The following is a 26,644-nucleotide window of genomic DNA, read 5'->3' as shown; positions in this document are numbered from 1 at the left end:
ATCCCCAGAACCATAAAGGAAAACAGAGAAATAAAAACTGCTGGCAGAAGTTGCCAAATATGTGTGTGTGTGTGAGTTATAAGTGCATGCTAAGTCATATCACACATGAAAGTGTAATTACTGACTGAACCTCACTTATTACTACCCACATGCACTGAACAACTGAAATGCATGACTAGTTAAACACTTTGTCAAAAGAAAAACTAAAACAGAACCTAAATAACACTCTCCCCTAAAACATAGAAAAAGCACGGTAGTTGTGGCAGACAGATTACACCCAGAATAATCCACAATACCTCATTTAATATTATAATTACAAAAATTTTACTATGGTACATTTAAAATAATGTAAGTAATAGAAAGTCACACATTCCTCCTTCACATACTGATTATTTTATTTAAGACACATTTATTTTCTTTAAGTTGTTTTTATAGGAAATAAAGAAACAAGCTTAAGGGAACAACACAAAGAGCCAGAACTGAGGAGTATGAGGACAGTGCAAGCATCCCTGGAGGAGACCAGGCACAGGTTTAGTTGTTCCCATAGTCCTCAGCAACCAGTCCAGAGTGAATGGAGGAACCTGGAGAGCCACCTGTGACAGACAAACTTGCCGACACATGTGAGTAGGATGGAACTTCAAACAAGCTGTTAAGAACCAACTGCAAAGCCCAAGACAAGGAAGAAGGCTGTCAGAAGAAAAGGCCTCAGCTTATCAGGTGTACATACCCGTCTGTCGATCTTATCACCCTGTAAATTATACATCATACATTATTCACAAACGTTGCTTTGCATCATCTAAGTCCAGAAAGATACCCTTAAATATGCAAATCCAAGCCAACACTTAGTGATAGTGAGGCTCTACTCTTCTATCTAAAATGGCTCATAAGGGCTAATTTTATAACCCTTGCTTACTTACAGAAGCTTAACCACCACCACCGTAGGCCTTCACATTATAGAATCGTTACAGGTACAAATGTAACATGTGTCTATGGCAATGGTGGGCAGAGAGTTTTCACCACTGGCTTGAAAGATTTGTTTTCAACAGTGTCAGGAAGCAAATATTTGAAATGTTTAGTATAGTTTTTTCTTTTTTAAGCCACTAAGAGACAAGTGATAAACTGGCAACAGAAGTAAACCAATTTAAATATCCTTCAATTTCCCATTATAGTTATTTTTATAGAGTTCACTTACAACTTCTATGAGTAATAGAAGTTATTATTTTAATAAAAAAGCTCAAAACTGAAAACTGGAGATACAGCTCAGTAGTGGAAGTTGTTTAGTAAGTACTGAGTCTAATGCTCAGCAGCAACAACATCGACAGCAAAAGTTCAAAACAAAGAAGATGCAACATGTGGTGAAAAAACAGTGAGCACTGCGGGGCTCAGGCCGCAGCCTCCACTGCTACAGCAAGTAGACAGAACCACGGCTTTGTCCAGAACTAGGTTTCCCTCAGGACTGTGACCCTAAAGCGTGCCCAAGCATGGCTTCAGGCGTTGAGAAGGGCTAAGTGCCTGCGGGCAAACCGTGGAGGAAGATGCGTGCCCAAGTGCTGGGCAACCATGCTGCACTTGTTCTCAGTAAGCAGCGGAAGGAACACACTCACTTCTAGTTACTTTCGTGTTTACCTGGCTAGGCACGATAGAACTCACAGAAGTTCTATCTGTACACACTGAATATTTAATAGATTGCTATTGTTTGTTCTGCAATGACCAACTGCTTCAGGAGAAAAGAGGGAGGCACATAACTATGAATTGCATATTTTACTTTCTCTCCTCAAATGACCCAAATCCCGTTACTGGGATGAGAAAAAGGACAGGGAAGAGCCCTAGCTAATCTCAGAAGAAAGACGCAAAACCTGGCTGTGCGGAGAACTGGCATCTTTCTCATACTGAGGTCCTTATGACTATCTGGCAGAACTCCTCTAAGAAGTTGCCGTGTCCTCTCTTTAACACATTCTGACGGCAATGAGGCAGTAAGTCATCGAGGGCTTCCTTTCCTTCTCTGCCCGCACCCTCCCGGAGCCCCTCACCTGGGAAAGGATGTTGGTGCACTGCTGCAGCAGGGACACAGGAGGGTTGCCGATGCTTGTGGCCAGCTGAACCCGGAGCAGCTGTTCCTTCTGGGTGCTGTTCCCCTGCAGTGCATGGGCGAGGGCCACAGCCGCACACCAGTTTGAAAGGGAGTCGGTTGAGAACAAACCTCCACAGAGCAGTTGACCCGCGGACACGGAGTTACCAGTTGCTGTAAGCAGACGGAAATGTTGGGCACTGACCCCATGGAATTACCCCAAACTCATGAGTTTTGAAAGAATGGTTTTCAACACACAAACACAATTACATACTATCTAAAACTTTCAAAACAAAAGGAAAATAGACGACAAAAAGGCATCTCCCAAGAAAGGTAGCTATCCAAAGAAATACCAGAACACTGTAGGCATCAAACTGATGGTAACAATTCAGAAAACTATCTTCATGGAAAATGGCATTTCTAAAACAACTGGCACATTGTTTCACTACCTCCATCATCTTATTTTCACTTATAGAAAATATGTCTTTATGCTATCTCTTACAAAAATAATTTTAGTAAAATGCAATTAAATAGACTAAATTTTTGTCAACCTCCAACATTTATGTAATTAAAATGAACTCACTGATGCTTCTAATCATTTGTGTCAAATTGTTTGTAAAGTTATGAAAATAGCCTTTTAAATACATCTCAAGTAAACAGAATACTGGAGAATCTGTGAGTAATGGCTGTACCCGGTCACAGAATCATAGACCGAAATGTTGAGCGTGACTAAGTGGTAGGCTTTACCTCCAGATGCTAATCACTGTCCCCGGCAGCCCAATTCCCTGGTGTTTATTACACACCAGGACCTAGGTCACAGCTCTACCCATGTAACCGCACACGTGTAATCTGCACTTCTCTAAGGACATCACCCCCACAGAGCAACACCAGCCCCACCTTAATAAAGCAAGACAAGCAGAAGGTGCAGATGCAGGTGTGGTCTGACTTGGCTCTTCTGCAGCCCAAGGAAGGCTCTCCTCTGAGTGACAGACTACCATAGGCTGAAACCTAAGCAAAGACCCACAGGCTTGAAAACAATGTTACTAAGTATCAGAACTACAGTACTTGCCGTCAATAGTGGAAGGAAGAAGTGTTGCCACAATCTCCCCTTGTCCCTTCTGGTTTTTATACAAGAAGCACTGGAAACAGTAGAGAACGGCACAGCGCAGTACAAAAGGCTGCCTTTCGTTAACCATGGACATGAGAAGTACAACAATTGCCGGTCTGTCAGAATACAGAGAAAAGAAGGAAATGAAGTACAACCCAAACACATACATAAACTACCAGTCATTTTGTGGCCTGACCCAGGAACAAGTATTTCCACCTGCATTTCACAAAGAAGGGAGTTGGGGAAAGGTGAGTAGCGTGACTTATCTGTCAACTGAAATGCTGGTGACTGAACCAAATATTAGGTTCCAGAAGCACACAATCTTAGATACCAGCACCTTTACCATTGGACTATTCACAGTACACACTACCCTTAAAGAAGAGTAAGATGTGCATATGAGACCCACTACACCTGAAACTAAGCGCCTACTTCCTCCCAGGGCGCCGGCATGTCCTGCTTCCTACCTTGGGGGATTTGAAGGTGCATTCACAGAAGCAAAGTAGCCTTGGTTTACTTGGTAGCCTCGGATAACTTCTGATACAGTGTTTATTGTCTGTCAAGAGGGAAAAACAAGGGAACCCACAGAAATTAAGTTAAGAGGGAGGATCTCCTTTCCAAAGAAGAAAATGTTACATCTTGCTTTTTGTTCTTATTTATTCAATTCATTCATTCATTGGAGAGACAGGATTTCTCTGTGTAGTCCTGGCTGTCCTAGAACTCCTCTGTAGACCAGGTTGGCCTTGAACTCAGAGATCCACCTGCCTCTATCATGCGTAAGTGAGGAAGCTACCATAAAAATGGTTAGCTACTACTATTTTTTTCCTTCAGTTAGTGTCTAATTCCTAGGATTCCCAATTTCAACTTCTAACTGGATGTGATGGCACTTAGCACATCTCAGCACTTGGGAGGCAAACACAGGTGGATCTCTGTGAGTTCCAGCCTGGTCTAAAAAGTGAGTTGAATCTCCCTGAAGGGGGAGCAGATTTACTAGGCCACAGAGAAAGATAATGCAGCCAGTCCTGATGAGACCTGATACCTTAGGATCAGAGGGAAGGGGAGGAGGACCTTCCCTATCAGTGGATTTGGAGAGGGGCATGGAAGGAGATGAGGGAGAAAGGGTGGGCATTGGGAGGGCATGAGGGAGAAGGCTACATCTGGGATACAAAGTGAATAAATATTATTAATAAATAAGTTTAAAAAAAAAGAAAAAGTGAGTTGAAGGACATCCAGGGCTATACACAGGAAACCCTGTCTCAGAAAACAAACAAACAAACAAACAAACAAACAAACAAACACATATCCCAATTTCAACTTCTATAGAGTGGCCTCTGTCCTCTCATTTACCTCAGTCAGGATATCAGCAGGAATTCCAGTAGCCATCAGGATAGTGCAAAGTTGCTGTAGTAATCCACACTGGAACATGGCCTTCTGGCAGCTGCTGGTAGCCCCAGGTGGGTTGGTGGGAGATACTAGTACCCGCACAAGCTGTGGAAGAGAATAAGATTTGTCTTTTAAAGACTTGTAGCAGGTCATGGTGGTGCATACCTGTAATCCTAGCACGTGGGAGGTGAGGGAGGAGGGCCAGGACTCCAAGACTAGTCTACTTGGATGAGGCCCTAGCTCAGACATCACCTGGAAGGGCTTGAGACAGAGCCAGCCATGCAGACAAAGTCACATGTGTGGAGCATTCCCTTCTGTGCTCCCAGACCTGAGTGCTGTGCCCTTCTGCCTTCTACTGAAACAGTGTTAGCACATAACACACTTTGCTATCTACTTAATGTGGTTCCTCTTAGGTGATGAGAACTCCCACAGAGTCGCATCTGCCTCAGTCATTTCTGCACTCAAATAACAAGCGGTATTTGCAAAATAAACATATTCAATACAAAATCGAATTATGGTACAGGATAGCAGGCTTCTTAGAAAGTATGATCTAAAAACGGATGAGGTCCAAAAGCAGACTGGCCTGAGTTACTATGAATTCCTGTAACGCTGGAGGTAGAGAGGCTAAAGCTAACAGCTGGAGGCCTGACAGAAAACTCCTGCACTGGGCGGGAGCTGGTCTCATTAACTGAATCCCTAGGATTCTGAACCTGAACATGAAATTTCAGAAACAACTATTTAAGCCCCATTCCAGCTTCAGAATAATGTTAACACATGGCTTACATTTTCCAAACTAGCCATGTTTTTATATGCAAAAATTGTGTGTACCTAACATAATAATAACAACACTTAGTTAACTAAAGTGCCAGAAAATGTCATTCATGACTTTATGGTAGAGATGCTGAAATAATTAACTAAAACAGTTATATCACTATAGGCAGGACGTATCACAGGTTTTGCTTTCCTGATAAAGAGGACTTTTTGGAGAGGGGCAGAGAGACCACAGAAAATACATGAAAATAAAAGATTTGAAAGTGATGTTTTGTTAGATGTGGTGGCACACCTTTAATCCTAGCACTCAGGAGGCAGTCAGGCCAGGGTCACAGAGTGAGACTCTACTGCTAAAGAAAGAAAAAAGTATGACCCAACTTAGAGAAAAAGCTCTAACCTTTTCCTGCCAAGTAGATTAATTTCAGTTTTCAGTGGCTTACAATCGGTGATTATAACTGTAACAATGAATATAAGTAACAGTTTCATTAGGGTACATCTATTCAAGGAAACAAAGATGCACTTTCATTCAGTGTCTAATGGAGAACTTGAAAGATAAGCAAACCTAAATAAAACTGGAGGAGATACTTTATAGGCATTCTAACAAGATCACTGTGGCTTCAAAGTCAGGAACTCACTGCTCCATGTCTGTGATGGAGAAAACAGTTGAATGAATCTCAGTACCTTTGCTGTGGACTTCATGGTCTTCACTAAGCAGAGGAAAGGGTCTTTTCAGTGAGGGAGGCAAGGCAGGGTGAGCCACTTTTTTAAAGTAAAAAAACAAAAAACCAAAAAACAAAACTGCAATGAACCTACTTACATATGTAATATATAATACACAGTACACAATATACATATGTGTAGTAAATGATACTGCATTTTTCTGTTTACATGATGTACTGTATTTTTTTTTAGACAGTAGTATACTTTGTGGGTTTTTTGAGACAGGATTTCTCTGTGTGACCCTAGCTGTCCTGGAACTCATTCTATAGGTCAGGCTGACCTTGAACTCAGGGATCCGTCTACCTCTGCCTCCCAAGTACTGGGATTAGAAGCATACACCACACCACCTGGCTAGTAATATACTTTTTAAACTGACACTTTTTTCAAAATAATTCTAAAACTTTCTTTTTCTTTCTTTTTTTTTTTTTTTGGTGTTAAGTAAATTGGGAAGACTAGGACTGAAGGTTACAGAGAAAGGGTGCTAAGATGAAAAGTCTTTCAAGAAAGAGCTAGCTTTATTTTTTTTTTTTCAAGTTAAAAAAAATTTATGTACAATGACGTTTGTCTGCATGTATGTCTGTGTGAGGATACTGGATCTTAGAGTTACAGACAGTGGTGAGCCGCCATATTGGTGCTGGAAATTGAACCCAGGTCCTCTGGAAGCGCAGGTAGTGCTTTCCATCTCTACAGCCTTTTAAAAAATATATTTCTTAAAATTGGTGCTGGGGACCCAACCTAGAACCTGTGCTTCCTAAGGTTCTCTACCTTTGAGCTAGATCCCCAAACCCTATTTTTAAATTTTTATTATGTGTGGAGGAGAAGGGAGAGGGCGAGTGGGTTATGTGAATGAATAGGTCATGTGTGTGTGTTCGTGTGCGAAGAGGCATCAGATCTTTTCTTTTTTTTTTCAAAGATTTCTTTATTTTACATATATGAGTGTTCTATGTGCACCTATACCCGCACTCCAAAAAGAGGCAACAGGTCAAAATAAAGATGGTTGTGAGCCACCATGAGGTTGCTGGGAACTGAATTCAGGACCTTTGGAAGAGCAGACAGTGCTCGTAACTGCTGAACCATCTCTCCAGATGTACATCAGACCCCTTGAAACTGGAGTAATACGCAGATGTACCTCTTAATATAAACACTGGAACTAAGCCTAGTTCCTCCAGAAGAGCAGCAAGTGTTTTTAACTACTGAGCTATTTCTCAGGCCCTCAAAAGAAATTCTTTACATGGTGCTCTAAGTCATAACACAGCCACACTAGTCCAGGCCCAAAGGTCTTTGCCAGGCCTCCCATAGAAATACTTGTGCTTAAGTCATTACTGCAGCACCAGTCACAGCAGCTAAGTTAGGGAACCAACATAGGTGTCCAACAACAAAGGAATGAAAATTTGGTATATGTACAAAACATTATTTTTTCCAACTATAAAGTACGGAGTTATGGGGGTCGAGAGATGGCTCAGTGGTCAAGAGCACTTCCTGCTCTTGCAGAGGACGCAGCCTGGTTCTCAGTCCGAGTGCACGGTGACTCAGAACTCCCTGCAACTCCAGCTCCAGGGTCTCCAATACTCTATTCTGGCCTCCACGGGCGCCCACGCACAAGCAGCACACATTTACTCAGACACACACAGATAGAAATGAAAGAGAAAATAACCCTTAAAAACAACAAAGTCAGCCAAGAGTCTGGTCTAACAAACAAACAAACAAAACCCAACGTTAAGCCTCTGCAGGAAGAGTGAATGCAACTAGAGACAATCATACTACACGAACGGGCCAGTCACAGAAGACAGTTGTCACACTTTTTTGCCATTTGTGGTTTTTAGATTTTCCATAAATACAGAGAACCATGTAAATATGAATGGCACAGAAGTAGAAGTGAGACCATCTATAGAACTGAGGGGAATAATGGTAGGGGAGAGTGAGAGTGACGAGAGAGCAGGGGAGTATAGGGCTACCATGTGATCAGATCAGTATGTAATATACACTTTTCCAAGTGTCTTAAAGGCGGGCAGCTGGAAATGTCGCCTGGTAACCTGAGTCTGTTAAATAAAACTACCCTACATAGACCTACCTGCTGGAAAAAGACCGACTTCCTCAAGCTGTCCTCTGACCTCCATATACATGATGTAATGCATCATGTAATACATGATGTGTACACGCTCAAGCATAGTACACTAATAATAAACCATAATGAAAATGCCCTTATGTAGCACAGTGCTATGCACAATGAGCATTTTTTTTTTAAATCCTTTTTAAAAAAGGTTTTCTATATCCCCCAATACCAACTGAAAATCCTGGGTTTCCCAAATGGAAGCAATTTTCTCTTCATTGAAAGAATCCCTGATAAAATCCTATCCCCATACTAAGGGCCACATACCTGTAGCATTAAGTGTAGATTGGTTACTTTCTGTGCTGACCAACCAGAATTTTCATCTCCAACTTCAAACCAAGGTTTCATACGTTGAATATATGAGCCTTCTTTAAAAAAGTTCTGATTGGAATTGTTGTTTTTTAATAAGTTTTGGAGCAAAATCAAGCAGTCTTCCACTACTATACCTGGGGAAAAATGTGAAATGGAGGCATTAAGGCTGGTGATATGTGAAAGAACTCATCTGGTGTCCTAAAATGTGTGTCTTCATGGTCAGCATGGCACGGCAGGCAGCCTGTTCTGACCCCTGATATCCCACGCCTGGTGTCTGTGTGCTCTCTCAGTCCCCCTGCGACATCTTGATTTCTGTGTCCAACTCAGCACAGCAAGCCATCTCTCATATTCACAAATAAACTTAAATATACGGTTTTCAATACGGATGGTCAAGTCCCAGTGACTAGGTTAAGATTGCCATACATGGCCTTCTAGAAGCTTGTTCTCTCCACTAAATTGTAATTCATGAACATAGGAATTTGTCAATGTCCTACTTAACTCTGCATTCCTAGCAGAGATAAGAAACAAGACTTCAGATATGTGCAAAATAGCAAACTATTAAATATTTGTTGACTGACTCCATCCTACTTACGTGATCTCTGAGACTTATCTGACACTTGTCTCTGCTTCTTCTTCAACACCCCTCTCCCTCTTGGTTTCTCAATCTGGCCACTCCTCAGGCCATTTTCACACCCTCCACTGTTTCATTCTCTGTCCTAGGCTGTTTCATCCACACTACAAATTATGTGATAATCACTTCCCCATTGGCCTCTACTAAGCGCTAGAACAACCAAGGGTTCCTGTTTCCTCTGTGAGCAGCATGTTCACAGTGCTACAGCTCTCCACCCCCTAGCACACATATACCTTTGGTCCTATAGATGTATGTTCAGTGGGGTAAATACATTTGCTGACAAGCCTGATGACCTGAGTTCAAACCACAGGACCAACATGGTAGAAGGAGAGGGACAACTCCTGCAAACTGTCTTCTGGTCCCCACACGTGCTGTGGCACACAACATACTAAACAAATGTGAAAAACAATCTAAATAACTGCTTCTTAGAGCAGGCTTATAGAAAAACAGGACAATACGAGCTCCTGCCTACTCCTCTCCCTGTAGTCCCCTCATTATCGTCATGCATTAGTGTGGTGCACTTGTTACAGGGATGTTTACATGCTGGCACACATTACTGAGGATCACAGTTCACTCACTCTTCATGCTGCCAAACTCCCTGAGTCTTGAGAAATGGAGACTCTGAACAGTTAACCAAACAAAATTGTTTCATCACTCCAAAACTACCCTATTTATCTCCCTTTCCCCTCTCCCCAAAACCGCAAATACTCCCTCTACAGTCTTTTGCAGGAAGATGTATGGAATCACTCGGCAGCAAGGACTTAAGATTCCCTGTCGCCTTTCTGCAGCTTGACAACTCCTTTCATTGCTGAGTAATATCCCATTTTATGAACCTATATACCTTGATCCATTCATCTACTCAAGGACATCCTGGTTGCTTCCAAGTTTTAGCAATGTGAATAAAGCACCTGTGGACATTTGAATGTGTAATTTTCTGTGTGGATATTAATTTTAATGTAATTTGGATAAATATGAGCAGTATTACTATTAGATCACACAGCAAGATTGTGGTTAGCTTTGTAAGAAACAGTGTCTTGCACACTGGTTGCATCCCTTTGTATTCTTAACAGCAATGCATGTCTGTTTCTCCATATCCTCATTGGCGTCTAGCAGAGTTAGTGTTCTGAGTTTTCTGAGGTATCTTATTGTTTCTTTTACTTGTTACCACAATTACCTAATGACGAGATGCTGAGCATTTATTTGAATGCTTACTTGCAAGCTGTAGTATCTTCTTTAATGAAGACTCTGTTCAGACCTTTTGCCTATTTTTAGATATGTTTTACTAATATTTTCTCTCAGTCCATGCCTTGTACCACATTCTCTTAATAGTGTCTTTTGTAGAACACAACTTTTCAATTTTTCCCCCCAGACACAGGGTTTCCCTGTGTAGCTTTGGCTGTCCTGGACTCATTTTGTAGACCAGGCTGGCCTTTAACTCACAGAGATCTGCCTGCCTCGCCTCCCAAGTTCTGAGATTAAAGGCATGCACCAGGTACAACTTTTCAGTTTTAATAAAGTCACATTCATTAGTTTTTTTCTTCTCAAAGACCATGCTTTTAGTACTGTATCTAAGAACCCGTTGCTTTGTCTGAAAATTTACCATGCTATTTGTTTTTTTATTTTATTTCTTTTATTTTTATTATTATTTGTTATAATTTATTCACTTTGTATCCCAGCTTTAGCCCCCTGCCTTTTCTCCTTCCAGTTCTTCTCTGTGCTCCCATGCTTTCCCTTAATCCCCTGATAAGGGAGGTCCTCCTCCCCTTATATTTGACCCTAGCCTATCAGGTCTCATCAGGAATATCGGGATCCTCTTTCTCTGTGGCCAGTAAGGTTACCTCAATGGGGAAGGTGATCAAAAATCTTGCCACTATGTCCATGTCAGAAACACCCCTGCTCCCCTTACTAGGGAACCCACTTGGAAACTGAACTGTCCATGTGCTACAGGTGAACCAGGGGTCTAGGTTATCTTCATGGTACTTGGTTGATTCATCAGTCTCTGCAGGACCCACTGGGCCCAGATTTTTTCTCTGTTGGGGAGCTTCTGTCCTCTCCAGGTCTTTCTATCTCCCTCTTCTTCCATAAGATTTCCCACTGTACTTAGGCCTTTTACTAGTTTTTTTTTTTTTAAATTAATTAATTAATTTAAATTTTTTCCCCATTTTACCATGCTATTTGTAATGGTTACTTACTAAGCATTTAAACTGACAAAATAAAAGTATGAAAACGTAGGTATGTTTATGAAAAATTTTTAGCTGTCCTGCAATTTTGTATTTAGTTCAGGCTGGCCTCAAACTCAGAGATCCACCTGCCTCTACCGCAAGAGTGCTGGGATCAAAGGTGTGCAGCACCACAACTGGCTCAATTAAAATATTTAAACTCAAAAGAAAGCAAATCTGGCTCTAAAATGTTCAACTTTCTGTTTTATTCCTTGTTGAGGCTTTCAATCCTTCAACCAAGTAACTTTCTCCCTTTTCAGAGATTGACTTTCTTATTCAGGACACACACTGATAATCCCAGCACCTGGAGGCCAAGAGGAAATTATCTCAACTGAAGGCTAACTTGAGCTGCTGTTAAGGTACTGATTGCTAAGCATGTGTGAGAGGGAGTTTGCTCCTGCCTTAAGTTCCCCCATGCTGTTTCGGGCACCAAGACTTTATCTTGGCCCTATCTGACCCAGTCTTGAGGCTGGAGGAAGACTCTGTACCCGGGAAGACAAGCTCCACCCATGAGGCACAGACTGCTCCTGGGAGTAGCGAGGGCGCCCCACACACTAATTGGGGACACCTGGGTATATTAAGATCATATCAGGAAAACAAAGTCCAAGAATTTATCAGGGGCCAGTGAGATGGCTCTGTGGGTACCAGTGTTTGCTGTGCAGGCCTGGAACCTGAGGTTGGTCCCTGCAACCCACTCCACAAAGTTGTCTTCTGAACTTCATACACAAATGCAAATGCAGCCCAATGCACCACCACTGCTCCCTGAACACAGACTTTTTTTTTTTTTTTAAGAACTCGTCAGATACACCAGACCAAGGAAAAGGTAACTCCCTCACTTGATCCCCATAAAGCAGTGGATACTCAGCACTGGGACAGTGAGAATCCACTCATTTCTCATCTGCTCACTCAGTAGTTACTAAAGGATGAATAGATCCAATTGTCCCATGGGCTTCAAGCCTACTTGGTCCCTTCTGTGGCATAGTCCACTGTAATTGTCATTTGCTTATCCTGTTCTGTCTGAAACTTCTGTCCATTCTTCTGTTCTCCCCTTCACCTTGCTCCTGCAGCTCAACTCTGACCCTGTAAGCTTGACTCTAAAGTCAACAGCAGCAGCTACAACTTTTCCAGTTTTTTTCAGTTCAGTCTGTATGCAAAAATACAGATTATCATACTCATACAGACTCTATGCTCTATCAGCTTCCCTGGCTTCTGGAAGCTCTGACCTCTGCTGCAGCCCTGAGCTCTATGTATCATATTCACACAGACTCTATGCTCTATCAGCTTCCCTGGCTTCTGGAAGCTCTGACCGCTGCTGCAGCCCTGAGCTCTGTGCAGTCTACATCTGCACACACACATAAATTTAGTGAGTGACGGGTAGTGTATGATCTGTGAGTTAGTATTAGTAACTAGGACTTCAATACAAAAACCCGTGTTGGCAAAGTTGCTGCCCCTGAAATCACAATGCCTTGGGATTATTATTCAATGAATTCTGACACTGAAGAAGACATGAATGAGCTCATCTATGTTTTAGACATGGCACATTCATGATGCAGACAGACTCCTTCCTCTCTTCCCTCCCTAGCTTAGATGTTTATAGAGCTTCATTTCCTGTACTTGAGAGATAATTTGCTAAAGACTGCCCTGACTTTCAGGTCCCCTCCCTGGAAAAGGCTGGAATCTGTGAAAACCTGATGTTTTACAGTGACCTTTGATTCTGGGAGTTAACAAAACCAGAAAGAAGGGAAAAATCACGAAAGCAAGCATATGCATTGCTGTAAACCATGGTGAATGTCCTCAAGGTGAGTGAATACAAAGCACTCTCCACACAGTCTCTGATTCTTACCTCCATCACTGTTTCCCTCCTCTGTAATAATGTCCAACAGTCTCTCAAAAGCATTTTCAAAAGCAACAATTTTCTGTATTGCTCCATTGCTCCTCGTTAGTGCCTGCAGCAGTAAGACACCCTTGCAGAGAAGAAAGGTGCCATCAGTTGAGGCCGAAATTTATTGGACATTTATTCTAAAAATTACTTTAGAATCACAGAATCCTACAATAAACTGGATTTTTACAAATCCAACTACTTTGTGTTCTATATACAGAAGGACACAGAGGCATAGACAGTTCAGCAATTTGCTCTCCTGAAACTCATACATAGGAATGGGGCCTTAGCAAAAGTTCACACCTAACAGGCTTTGTTTGGTTGTTTGTTTGTTTTACTGTATTCAGTAAAAACACAATTATTTCATACTCATCCATCATGGTGTAGTTTCCATGAGCTGAGAGTTATTAGACCTTTCTCAGATTTGCTCTTCTCAAAATGATGATATAAATCATCAAAACCATCAGAACTTCTACAGAGTTCTTGCAAATGCCTGGTCTCCAAATTTCTACAATTTGATTTTAAACCAAGAGAAAACAAGTGAAAATTTATGCCTCATGACTGCACAGAAAGTTTACAGAAGATACTTGTGGCATAGTTTCCGTCCTACAGTTCCTCATGCCTGCCCTTTCTGACTTGGGACTGGCAGAATGGCTTCCACAAAGAAGGATGGCGAGATCAGCTGTCTGCCAAAGGCACCATCACCATTCACAAGCACAGTCATGCTTCCAGAAGTGTGCCCCCGGGCACTGGAAATCTAGAATTTGTCATGGAGGAGATGGGGCTCCAGGTGTGTATGTATAGGGACTCCTGGTGCACATGGGGACTCTAGATGTGTGCACTGATAAGGGCTCAGCAAAGTTGTCTGGGTCAAAGGAATAAGAAATGTTCTATAGTGTATCATGGTAACTTATGGCCCTGTTAACACATTTCAAAATCTATAGTCAATGTGCATGAGACCTAAGTGCTGAATATTAAGTAAAGCTACAGAACTGACAGACAAACAACAAAGTCAGGGGCTAGAGAGATGCCTCAGTGGGGAAGAGCACTACTGGCTGCTCTTCCACAGATCCTGCATCCAATTCCCAGCAACCACATGGTGGCTCAAAATCATCTGTACTGGAATCTGATTCCCTTCTCTGAGTGTGTAAAAACAGAGCACTCATATACATAAAATACCTGGATGGATGAATCTTTCAAAAGAAAAACAAAATTCCACTCAAGTTTTTTAAAAAAATTTATATAAATCTTTGCCCTCTTAGTATTTTCACCTCATTAAGCTGTAAACGTTGACCTATTTTGTCATTTATCATTAAAAAAACTTTACAATGCTGCTTATTGTGCATTTCTGTTTATGTGTATGGTGTTTTGCCTGCATGCACACTGTACGCCACTTGCACACCCAGTGCCTGCAGAGGCCATAAGAGGGCATAAGAGCCCCTGAAACTGGAATTAGACAGTTATGAGCTCACATGTAGGAACTGAGAATTGAATCCAGGTCCTCTGGAAGAACAGCCAGTGTTCTGAATTGCTGAGCCATCTCTCCATCCCTATTACCCATTTCCTATTTCAGTGCCACACAGCAAGTGCTTATGAACCCCAAGGTGACCACACAGTGAAAGAAAAAAGAAATACAGTAAGGGGAAAGCATAGCTGCTACTTCAGAGGAAGAGGTTTAGCAAGTAGGGAGCTAGAGGGATTGAGTCCCATGGTGGCAGATGACAGACACCTGGCTGTTATTGGTGGCAGCTCAGCTTCTGCACAAGTTTAAGAAACTTGCAACTCACTGGGCTCATTCTACTCCTTCCCCTGATTTTTAAATTTCCATACTAACATGAGAAAGGTAAAACAGAATTTATAGATGTCAAGTTGTCCTGCCAACTTAATACTGCCAATCTGAATTTAACTATAAAGAAGAAAAATAGTACATGCAAGACAGACAAACTGAGTCTGATAAAGTGGACAGAGCCAAATGCCCTACTTACTAAAACTAAGACGTGAGATGTTACAACAAACTTAATCTCGATTTGTAAAATTAACAAAAGCCAACATGATATGTCTCAAATAAAAATTGAGGAAGAAAGAAAAAAAAAGGGTCAAGAGTTAAAACAAAATAGACTTAAATCATGGTGGGGTGGGACAACATGGAGCAGATACCTGATAAGCTGCATGAAAATGTAGGAATTTTATTTTGGACAATGACTATTTGCTTTGAGGAAGGAATGAAAGAATCAAAGTAGGCATCTGTAAGACAGGGCAATTTTATATCTGAAAATTAAAACAAATTCTGATGACATGAACAAAGACTGAAGGAAACAGAATTTCCTCATCTGATGGCTTAATAGCCTCTTATTTAAACTGAGGGTCGAACAGAAAGCGCGAGTTTAAGGTATAGTCATATTTTCTTTAATTAAGAAATATATTGATGTAGCCCAGGGCAGTTCAGAGTCCAAGTGGGTTACATAGTAATGTGAAGAGGGACTGCCTCTGACATAATCTGATTGGCCTGCTCTTTGATCACCTCCCTCTGGGGGGGAGCAGCCTTACCAGGCCATAGTAGAGGACAATGCAGCCACTTTTAATGTGAACTGACAGACTAAGATCAGAAAGGAGAGGAGAACCTCCCCTATCAGTGGACTTGGGGAGTGGCATGCATGCAGAGGGAGGAGGGAGAGTGGGATTGGGAGGGAAGAAGGGAAGGGCTTATGGGGGGATGCAGAATGAGAAATAAAAAATAAAGAAAAAAAATTACAGGCATAGTGAACCTTTTGATGTGGTGGCTGGAAACCATACCCTGGTCCTCTGTAAGAAATAATCATAATTGTTGAGCCATATCTCTACCTCCTAGAGTCATATTTTAATTATGGAAAAACATCCCAAATTATTCCTCGTAGATGGATGTCCATCTAAACAAGACAGTTCAAAACGGTATCCTATGAAGTAGGTACAGAGACCTATGTCTGCAACACAGACACTCAGGAGCAAGGCTCGAATATGGGCCAGCATAGGCTGTAGATTCAGATTCGGTCTCCAAACAAACAATCTGTAAAAGCATTTGAATGTTGAACACAAATTTATTTCTTGTAAGTTACATTATTATATCATTTTACTGTCTATACCTCGCTTGGCCATCCACACTACAGCATTTGAAAGGTTTAGGATAATTTAATGTGTGGACATGAATGCTGGGCTGACTATGTACGTGCACCATGCACATGACCGGCAGAAGGAGCGTTGAATGCCCTAGAAATGGTGTCAGGGATGGTGTCAGCTGCCATGAGGTGCTACGAGCTGAGCCTGAATCCAAGGGCAGCAAGCGCTCTTAATTGCAGAGCCACCCTCTATCCCCACTACAACAAAATGTTAAATGTGAAGTTTAAAATATATATCACACAGATCACAAGCCAAGGGTTTCGTTTGATCCTGTTTCTGCTTTTTGTTAACCTGTTACAAAGTTCAAAATCATATGCAAATACCAAAGTGAATATCAGAATGGAAAATGACTACCGAACAGTCAGACTCTGCAGGTAAAGAGATTATTATCAATGGAAATCCTTTGGACACATATTCAATGAAATAAGAATGAAGGAGCCAAGTGCAATGTATTGTAAACTTACACTAGTTAATGTCTCAGAATGTTTTCTTTACTCTGTAGGAGAAAAGACAGTTTCTGAGGTGGAGCTCTATGCCAGCATTTCAGAAGACCATGGAAGAAAGCCTAAACATATGGAAGTAGTGAATTTGAACAGCAAAATGGTGCATATAACTCTGAATACTTGCGAGGTAGAAGACAAGTAATTTACATTTCAGTTTAAAAGGTCTAAATGAGTGGCTATCACCCCACCTTTCCAAAACTAACTTTTCTGAACTCATAAGGGTTAAAAAAAAAAGATTTTATTTGCAAAGAGAGAAAATAAGCATCATGTTCTTTTTCTCTTTCCAAATTAAACTTACATCATTACGTATAATTTCTCTGGAATCTGCCAGTAAGTCCATTAGTCTTGAAACACCTAAAATATACAACCATGAGAAAAATACAAGCAGTCTGAAAACACAAACAGTGACTTCAGTTATAATTATGAAGGCACTATGCCAGGCACTTCTAGGAAATAACCTTTATTTTGTGCTCACTGTTACACAGGAGGAGTCACTCACCCATGGGGCTGACTAAGATGATTTGCTGCACTGGAGGCCCTAGCTGTTTTAAGAGAGAAGTCAGGAGTCTCACGCCAGGCCAGCGGACATGGAAATCAAACTCCTGAAATGGAAGAATTTCAACTGTTTAGCAACTATAATTGGTATTTTCTAGGAAACACTGTTTTCAATTAATAGTGCAATAAGAAACTACAAGTGAAAAATAGAATTTCAGTGAACTTTAAAAACTAATTTTAAGAAATAAAAAGTTAATATTAATTGATTAAACTGACTAAAATGTTAATAATGATGATAAAATAATACTTTGTAAAACTAGAAATAAGATGCAGATATCATTCAATAGATCACATAGTTTCTACAGCATGCATGTGGATCCCTCAATGCATTCACGAGCAGGATCCAGCAAACTTCACTACGTACATATTGAAGTACGTACATGTTACTTCCTCAGTAACTCCCACAAAGGCAGCAAAGACAGCTTATTAACATGACAGAATGTCAAGGTTCCCTATTTACCTCCAACAAAGATAACAGGAGAGTGACATTTTCTGGCTGCTTAATGAAAATTTCTGTAAACTGGCTTCCCAAATCCTCACTCTGTCTTGTAGAATTTTCTTCTGTAATATTCAAAGAACAAAGTACTTCAACATGATGCTATATTAAAGTATCCTTTCACCAAAGAGTTAAACAGAAATGGTATTTTTTCTGGAATGTAAACAATTCAACAGTATGGCTGGTGTCAGTAATGCAATTAAGATTGAAAACGGTATTTGTAAACTCACTTTCAAGGCTAGTTAAATATCACATTTCCTCAAAGACATCAGATTAAACTTTTATTAGGGTAAGGGTAATAGAAATATTCTGTATTGAATGTGGTAGTGGTTATACTATCTTTGTTTTCAGTGCTAGGGCTTGGACGCAGCTCTTTGTTTATGGCAGGCAAGCACTTAACCACAGTGCCACATCCCGTCAACCACTACTCAATTCTTTCCTTTAAACTTATAAGACTGTAAAACTTCTATGAGCAAGTTTTATTTTACATTAAGTATATCTCTAAATCAGTACACTTCAAAATGGTATTCATTACTGATTTTTTACTTATTAGTGTAATTTAATTATAAAAGTAAACCATCTTCAGATCATCCAGTATTGTTTTCATATAGAACTTAGAGATGTATTTGGTAATAAAAGCAGACTTAAACACTGAATTTCTTTACAATATTTAGTATCAAGATGATTAAAAATGTATAGCCCTGAGTGGTAGTGCATGCCTATAATTCTAGCATTCATGGGGCTGAGGCCTTAAGTTTGTCACAGCAACGGACTGAAACTGGAACAAAAATTAGTACTAGGAGTGGGGTGTTGTAATGAATCTAACCATGTGGCTTTTACGCCTTGGACTGGTTGTTAGAGGACTGTGGAGGACTTTGGAACCGTGGGTTAGAAAAGCTGTCTAACACTTAACAGCTGTTCATTCTTGTGGGATCTTAAAGGTAAGAATGTGAAAAAAACACAGACAATGACCCAACAGGATCAAACATTCTATTAAGGTAGTATGTGACATTTTGGGTTAAGAATCTATATGGGGCAAGAGATGCTTAGCAGTCAAGAGTATATGGTGCTGCTGTGGAGGACCTGGGTTTGGCTTCCCATACCCACGTGGTGGCTTACAACTATCCATACCTCCAGATCCAAAGTTTGAGGGATCTGATGTCCTCTTCTCACCTCTTCGAGCATCAGGCATACAAATGTTGGGCATACAAACATGCCAGCAAACATTCATTGACATATAATACTTTCCCAAACAAAAGGGAATCTGTGTGTACTGATCAGCTGGGGCTGAAGAATGAGCTAAGATTAACAAGAAATCAGGACATCTGTGCTTCACTGGGGCAGCGGTATGCTGGTCTGCTAGGGCTGAAAAGCCGCCATGATTGGTAAGAGACTGGCTTCACTGAGGTGAACTCTCTGTACTTTACTGGGACAACAGGGAAGTATTTCCCTAGGGTCAGTGCACAGAAGCTGAGGCCCAAAGGGGCCAAGCCTGTATCTCCAGCTGACAACTAGAACTTAACATGGTGTTAAGAGTCCCTTCATGGTACTGGCTTTGAAGGTAGGAGAGGTGAAAGGTGGCAGTGGGGGTGGAGGGAGTGTCACAGAGAGCAGCTGAGGCCTGGTACTGTGTGGCAGAGTGGAATCCCTGAAAAGAGGACGAGATCACTGCTGAAGGTGTGGCCTTAGTTACAGTGGAGCTCAGCCCACTGTGGTTGGCACTCTCCCCTGAGCACACGGTCCTGGGCTGTATTTAAAAAGCCAGCCACGCATGAACCTGCAAGTGAACCAGCGTGGTTTCTGCTTCCACTTCCTACTCTGACTTCCTTCAATGATGGACTATGCCTTGGAAGTGATAGCCAAATGAACCCTTTCCTCCCCTAAGTTGCTTATGATCATGGTGTTTGTTATTGTAACAGAATAAAACATATACAAAACCCAAATTATTAAAGAGTTGATAGAAGTGGGTGGATGTTATCAAATTTCAGTAGTCCTGAACTAGAAGCAACTCAATGCCCACTAAGAGAACAGATTTAAAGTGTTGCATTCTGGGGCTGTAGAGATGGTTCAGTGGTTAAAAGCAAAACCTGAATTCAATTCCCAGGACCCACATGTTGGCTTATAACTGTCTGTAGCTCCAGTTCCAGAGCCTCCTATGCCCTCTTCTGGCCTCCGTAGGCACCAGACATGCAAGTAGCATATAGACATATATTCAGGCAAAACACCCATACACATAAAAAAACAAACAACAACAACAACAAAAAACCCAGAGTAAACTAGTCAAAGAAGAAGGAAAATAGATCTCATTGAATTATCCTATAATGAGGCTTCGTTAATTTAAAAACATTTATTTATCTTTTAATTTACATGTCTGAGTGTTTGCCTATATGTACGTTAGTGCACCGTGTGTGTTGAGTAATGGTCGGTTGTGAACCACCATGTGAGTACTGGGAACCACATCTGAGTCCTCTACAAAAGTAACAAATGCTTTTCATCCCTGAGCGTCTATGTTCTCTAGCCCCTAAATCATATTTTCGGTGCTGAAATATTTTTATGGAGGTAATTACAAACAACTAAGCTATGGCTTCAGTCTTGGTAAGCTCTGCAAAATATAGTGCAGTGGGGCATGACTGGGGAACGGCGGCATGCATCTGGTGAAGCAGAGCCTGGGACAGGCATGTCTGGGAAAGCAAGCAGCTTCTCCCCGCAGGCTTCTCACTGCTTACTATCCATGTGAGAACTGTGTGGGGCCTCAGGGGGAAGACTGCATGTTGCATTTATCTGACTTTGGACTGTATAAAAATACAAGACATGTCTTAGGATCCTTGGCACACTCAGGGATGCAGGCCAAATAAAAGGGTTAATTCAATGCTTGCGCCAAACATAGGAGAATAACCTATCAAGAAATAGTTTAGGCCGGGCACAGTGGTGAGTGCCTGTGATCCCAGCACTCAGGGAGGCAGAGGTAGGCGGCTCTCTGCAAGTTCGAGGCTAGCCTGGTCTACGAAGCAAGTCTAAGACAGCCAAAGCTATACAGAGGAACCCTGTCTCTAAAACAAACAAACAAAAGAATTAAACCAAAAGAAAAGAAACAGTTTATAGGGCTGGAGAGATGGCTCAGAGATTAAGAGCATTGGCCACTTTTCCAGAGGTCCTGAGTTCAATTCTCAGCAACCACATGGTGGCTCACAACAATCTATGAGACTTGCTGCCCTCTTCTGGAGTGCAGGCATGCATGCAAGCAGAACACTGTATATATAATAAATAAATAAATATGTAAAACCCAGTAGTTTACTCCTCCATGTTTTCTGTAACTGTAGTATATAAAATACTGTAGCTTATTATTAATTTGGCTCTATATTCTGAATTGAGCTCCTTTGATATAATCTAAGATCACTGCCTTATCTAGGGTTTCTATTGCCATGATAAAACACTAGGACCAAAAGTAACTTGAGGAGGAAAGGGTTTATTTCAGCTTAAAATTGTAGTACGGCATGAATGTAAGCCACGGCAGGAACCTGGAAGCAGGAACTGAAACAGAGTCCATGAAAGAACACTGCTTCTTGGCTTGCTCCGCCTGCTTTCTTAGACACCCAGGACACCTGCCCAGGGGCAGCACCACCCACAGTGGCTGGGCCTTCCCATACCAACCACCTGCATTCTTGTCTACAGGCCAGTCCTATGGAGCCATGCTCTCAGTTCAGCTCCCTCTTCTCAGCTACGTTTAAGATTGATAAAACCAACCAAGACAACCATCAATTTTCAGAAGTCAGCCCTAAGACAGTACTTCCAAACTTTAAAGATCTATTTATTTTTATTTTATGTGCAGGGGTGTTTTCCCTGCATGTATGCCTGAGCACCACATGTGTGCAATGCCTGTAGAGGCCAGAAAAGTGTGTAAGATCCCTTGGACTGGAGCTACAGAAGGTTGTGAACCACCATTTGGGGGGTGAGAGCAGAGCCTGGGCTCCTGTGGAAGAGCAACCAATGTTCTTAACCACTTAGCAATCTCTCCAGCCCCAGCACTTCTAAACTTTAATGCAGGGCCCCCATTAGCTAAGGAATAGTACAAAAGCTTTTAGTTGTACAGTAAAGTTAAGATTGATAAAAAAATCATATCTAAAAGTTATACATCAAAACCACAGCCATAAGAAATTTTATCTAGCCAAGTGTGGTGGCGCATGCCTTTGATCACAGAACTCTGGGAGACAGAAAGGCAGATCTCTGTGAGTTCTGGGCCAGCCTGATCTACATAGTAAGTTTCAGAATAGCCAGCTATTTAGAAGACTCTGTCTCAATAAAAGAAACCAAACAAAACAAAGTGAAATTATATCTATTATACAAATAGGCAAAAATATGAGACAAACCATCCGGTCACATTGGTATACTTATATCACAGCTGAGTTTATCTCTTTAATCGTAGTTTATATTTTACATGAAACTTTCTCTAACCTGTAAAGTAAGTGATCCCTTAATGTAAGTGGGAAAAAAACTGAGACAATTGTTATTACAAAGATAAACCTAAAATAGAAAAGTAAAATCAAAGACTAGTTCTTAATGACTTTATGTATGTGTGTGTATGTATGCATGTATATGTACATAAATTTTTATTTGAATATATACACATACCCTATATATGTATATATCACAAACATAGATATCTCTATATATGCATATCACACACAGATACATGTATATATATATATATATTATATATCCTACCACTTTCCAGATCTATTTAAAGAACTAGCTTCTAACTAAACACATATGGGTACATATTTGTTCTTAAAATGTATTTATAGATGTATGTCTTCCAGAGGTATAAACTGTTTAAAAACACCACAGGACCTTTTAAAGCAACTCCTCATCAAGTTCACAATCTATACTCTAGAGAACAAAATTGCTGTATAAAAAGAGACAGTCTAAAGCAGAGCATGGTGGCATATGCCTGTAATCTTAGCACTCAGAAGGCTGAAGGATCACTCCAAATTCTAGGCCAGGCTGGTCTATAAAATGAGTTCCAGCAAGGACCACATTACAAGACCCTATCGCAAAAAACCAAGTTCTCCACCCCAAAAAAGAGAAGAGAAGGAGATGTTCTAACTAACACAGTTAGACTACTAAGTAATCTTTACAACTGTGGCCAGGCAGTTAAGCAGCTCTCTCTATTTTAAATGCTTATCTGAACTTTCTATCAACCAGTTATGTAAATTACATAATTCATAAGTTCTAGTTAGAAAGTAAAACTGGCACTTAATTCAACTGAAAAATCTATGGAGTATTTAAAAACACGACAGGGCAGTGAGAGAGAAGACACTGTTCTGTTAACTGTGTCACAGTGTATGAGTGACAATGTCCAGCCTCTTGGTTTTTTAATCTGAGAAAAGAGAAGCAACACCTACCTCAAAAGCTGCTATGAGGATTAAGTAAGATATTGGACATGAAAGGACTCTGCACTCTTTAAGGCTCTACACAAATATGAGAAAACAATAATAGAAACAACAGTTCCTGATCTGTAACATCCCAAAGAAACAGCCAACAAAAGGAAAGACAGTACTGTGGCATTTTCTGATTTCAAGCAAGGCAGTCAAATGCCACAAAAGGTGATAACAGTGGCTTGGTAAGTTAGTGTTCTGTTAGTATCAGCAACTGTTATTTTAAGTCTACTTTACATAACATTTCATTAATTCTAAAAAGTATTTAGGAATATTAGTTAAACAAAATAAGAAGGAAACTCGGTTATTTTAATTATGAAGAAAAAAAATACTGTTAAAAGTTACTGGAAACAACAGATCACCAGAGGATAATTATCAGTGAACTCCAGAAATTAAGAGGGCAGTCACTGAGGCACAGCTGTGCATGTGGCATTTAAAGGGACAACATCAATATACATGTATTCTCTGCACTGGGTAATTCCAGCTTACTCATAATAAGGAGACAGATTTGTATGCGTACATGTGTGCACATATTCAAATACTGCTTCCAAATAAACAATCTTTTCCAGGAAGTATACACAAATTTGAATAAAGCCAGGGGAAATTTTGATTTTATTAAAGATACTCTAGAATCATTTCATGGTATGGACAGCAGATTATTAAATATTCCCCTTTAATTACAGATTCTGACACCCTGAAACCCATGTCAGAATTTTTAGCAGCCAGAAGAAACAGCACTTGACAGTGTCCTTTTATATTACCAGGTTTTATGTCTAAAGCGTCATGCATATGAAAATGCAAACTTTTACCTTCAACATCATCTGAAAAGGTAGACAAAATAAATAAATAAATAAATAAATAATTAAATAAATAAATAAGAAGTTGGTGACAAAGAAAGTGATCTCTATCTGTGTAAGCATGGGAACAGGCCAAGAAACAGCACTCGTGGGAAGACGAGATTTCCTCATTTAAGTCAAACTGCTGAGGATTGTTCAATACACACACACAATATAGTATATATTTAAGACTATGAGTAGAATTATCACTAAAGGGTTATAAAATATTCCCAAGGTAAAGAACTCTAAAGTAGTTTTTGGACTAGAGAATTACCTCATGAAGCATTAAACAGAAGGTACTGATTATACAACTTAAGAACACATTTTTTTTTGTTTTGTTTTGGTTTTGGTTTTTTGGAGACAGGGTTCCTCCATGTAGCCTTGGCTGTCCTGGACTTGCTTGCTTTGTAGACCAGGCTGGATTCAGACTTAAGCAGATCTGCTTGCCTCTTCCTCCCTGAGTGCTGGGATTATAGGCATGTGCCACTATACCCAGCTGAAACATATTTCTTTCTTTCTTTCTTCTTCTTCTTTTTTTTTCGAGACAGGGTTTCTCTGTGTAGCCTTGGCTGTTCTGGATTTGCTTTGTAGACTAAGCTGGCCACAAACTCACAGAGATCTACTTGTTCCTGCCTCCCTGAGTGCTGGGATTACAGGCAGCGCCACTGTGCCTGGCAATAACACATTTCTTAATATCTAATTTTAAAAGTTTACTCACATAACTGAAGTTTCAGAAAAAAAGGTCCCTAGAAAAATTATTCTGCTCCCCTTTATTCAAAAGTTGTTTTACCTATGTTATCAAAAAGGCCTTTGAATGATGAATTAAAAATAAAGAGCACAGAAGCAAGCACCGTGGCACCTGCCTGTAATCCTAGTATCCAGGAAGCCAAAAGACAAAGACTGGGCTGCAAGGCCAGCCTGGGTTATGTGGAGAGTTCACGACAAAGCTCCACAGTAAAACCCTGTCTAAAAACTGCAAGTAAATAAAACAGGAAAGTCCCAATACAGGAACCACCCTCTCCCAATGCCAAAGGTCTAAGAAACAGGCGTCTTAAACTATTTTGAAATGACTGTGCCGCACGGCTGCACGGCTTGGCACACCTCTAACTCCGGCACCTGGAGGGCAGAGGCGGGCGGTCTACCTGAGTTCAAGATCAACTCGGTCTAGAATGCAAATCCCAGGACAGCTAGCACTGCACAGTGAGACCATTACTCAAACAATAGCAAAGGCGTGTTGTGTTTAATTTTCTAATCTGAAAAGCAACTCGAAGTAGGCAACTTTCTCTTGAAAGCATATTCCTGTGTCTATATTGAAGGGGCTACATGATCAACTTCTTCTTCTGCGGACAAGGTTATGTTTACTAAATATATTTATACCTTAGAAATTAATCAACTTCTAAGTGAGATATCACAGAGAAAGAAAATCTTAAACAAGCGTATTTAATTCTGTGGGACCCTGACTATTCACACTCCACTTCAAATATTCCCATCACCAGTATCACACTCAGTGGGGTTAGCACGCACAAGCTTTTCTGCTGAACTGTTAATATGTACAAGGCCAACCAATACTTAGTTGACATTTTGTGTCGTATTTTGGTATGAATTAGAGATACAGAACACATGAATGAGTCTGCTCTCTTTTCTAAAATAATGAAAACCCCACTAATGCCTTACTGTAACCAGCAGCTGGCTAAGTGGAATGCATCCAAGAACACTGCAGCACTACTCACTGAGCATCTTTTTACAGATCCGCAAGGCACAGGCATTCAGCTAAGCCTTTTGCCAAGTAACAAAGCAAAGGATACTTAAAGGTTTCCAAGTATGTTGAAATAAAGGAAAAGGAGGACATACCAAAGAAAGAGTGAATTTCAAACATATCTATATTATTTCATATCAAATAGATCACATAAAATTTTTTAAAATATCCGAGTTTAATATTGTTACTCTTTTTATATTAACAAAGTGTTGAAAAAAAAAGGCCTAAGTATTAGGAGAAACAGCCCCCAACTTTGTGCTCAGGCACAAGGATAATAATGCATAAGAGAACAAACAACAACCAGAGGGGTTACTTAACTAAGCATTGACTATATGTACAGTACCTAATTACAGTCCAAAGGGGGAAAAATTAAGAAAGGAGGATCTGCTGGGTGTAGGGGGGCACACCTCTAAAGCACAGCACATGGGAGGCAGAGGCAGGTGGCTTTCTGTGAAGCTAGCCTACATACTGAGTTCTAGGACAGCCAGAGCTTCATAAGAAAAATAAAAAACAAGAGAGAGAAGAGGAAGAGAGAAGAGAGACTGAGATATAGACAGAGGATCTGGGGTTGGTAGGTGAGGGTGACAAAGAATCTACTAAAACACTTCATTTGAAAATGTTACAATATCTAATACCTTGTATGTCACTGAAAAATAAAAACTTCAAGGAAACAGGTGAGGCATGGTGGTGTGTGCCTATAATCCTAACGCTC

The 26,644-nt window shown here is 40.6% G+C and overlaps 1 protein-coding gene across 4 annotated transcripts in view; it reads right to left on the bottom strand.

The window, feature by feature from the left end:
- Positions 1-26,644, bottom strand: part of Uso1 (USO1 vesicle transport factor) — a 63,506-nt gene that overhangs the window by 19,313 nt on the left and 17,549 nt on the right. For 3 of the 4 annotated variants that reach the window (XM_060380930.1, XM_021648627.2, XM_060380931.1), the window contains 10 exons: positions 17,870-17,970; positions 17,354-17,456; positions 17,153-17,208; positions 13,163-13,283; positions 8,425-8,603; positions 4,521-4,661; positions 3,641-3,729; positions 3,138-3,292; positions 2,031-2,242; positions 728-748 (listed from right to left, as the gene is read on the bottom strand). In XM_060380930.1, the coding sequence (XP_060236913.1) occupies positions 728-748; positions 2,031-2,242; positions 3,138-3,292; positions 3,641-3,729; positions 4,521-4,661; positions 8,425-8,603; positions 13,163-13,283; positions 17,153-17,208; positions 17,354-17,456; positions 17,870-17,970 (1,178 nt within the window). The remainder of the gene's footprint in view (positions 1-727; positions 749-2,030; positions 2,243-3,137; positions 3,293-3,640; positions 3,730-4,520; positions 4,662-8,424; positions 8,604-13,162; positions 13,284-17,152; positions 17,209-17,353; positions 17,457-17,869; positions 17,971-26,644) is intronic. The other variant, XM_021648629.2, reaches the window with a different exon arrangement.

The sequence above is a fragment of the Meriones unguiculatus genome, chromosome 3 (genome assembly GCF_030254825.1).
Source record: "Meriones unguiculatus strain TT.TT164.6M chromosome 3, Bangor_MerUng_6.1, whole genome shotgun sequence".
Lineage (NCBI taxonomy): Eukaryota > Metazoa > Chordata > Mammalia > Rodentia > Muridae > Meriones > Meriones unguiculatus.
The sequence above is the reverse complement of the archived record's forward strand: the minus strand, read 5'-3'. Positions and strand labels throughout refer to the sequence as shown.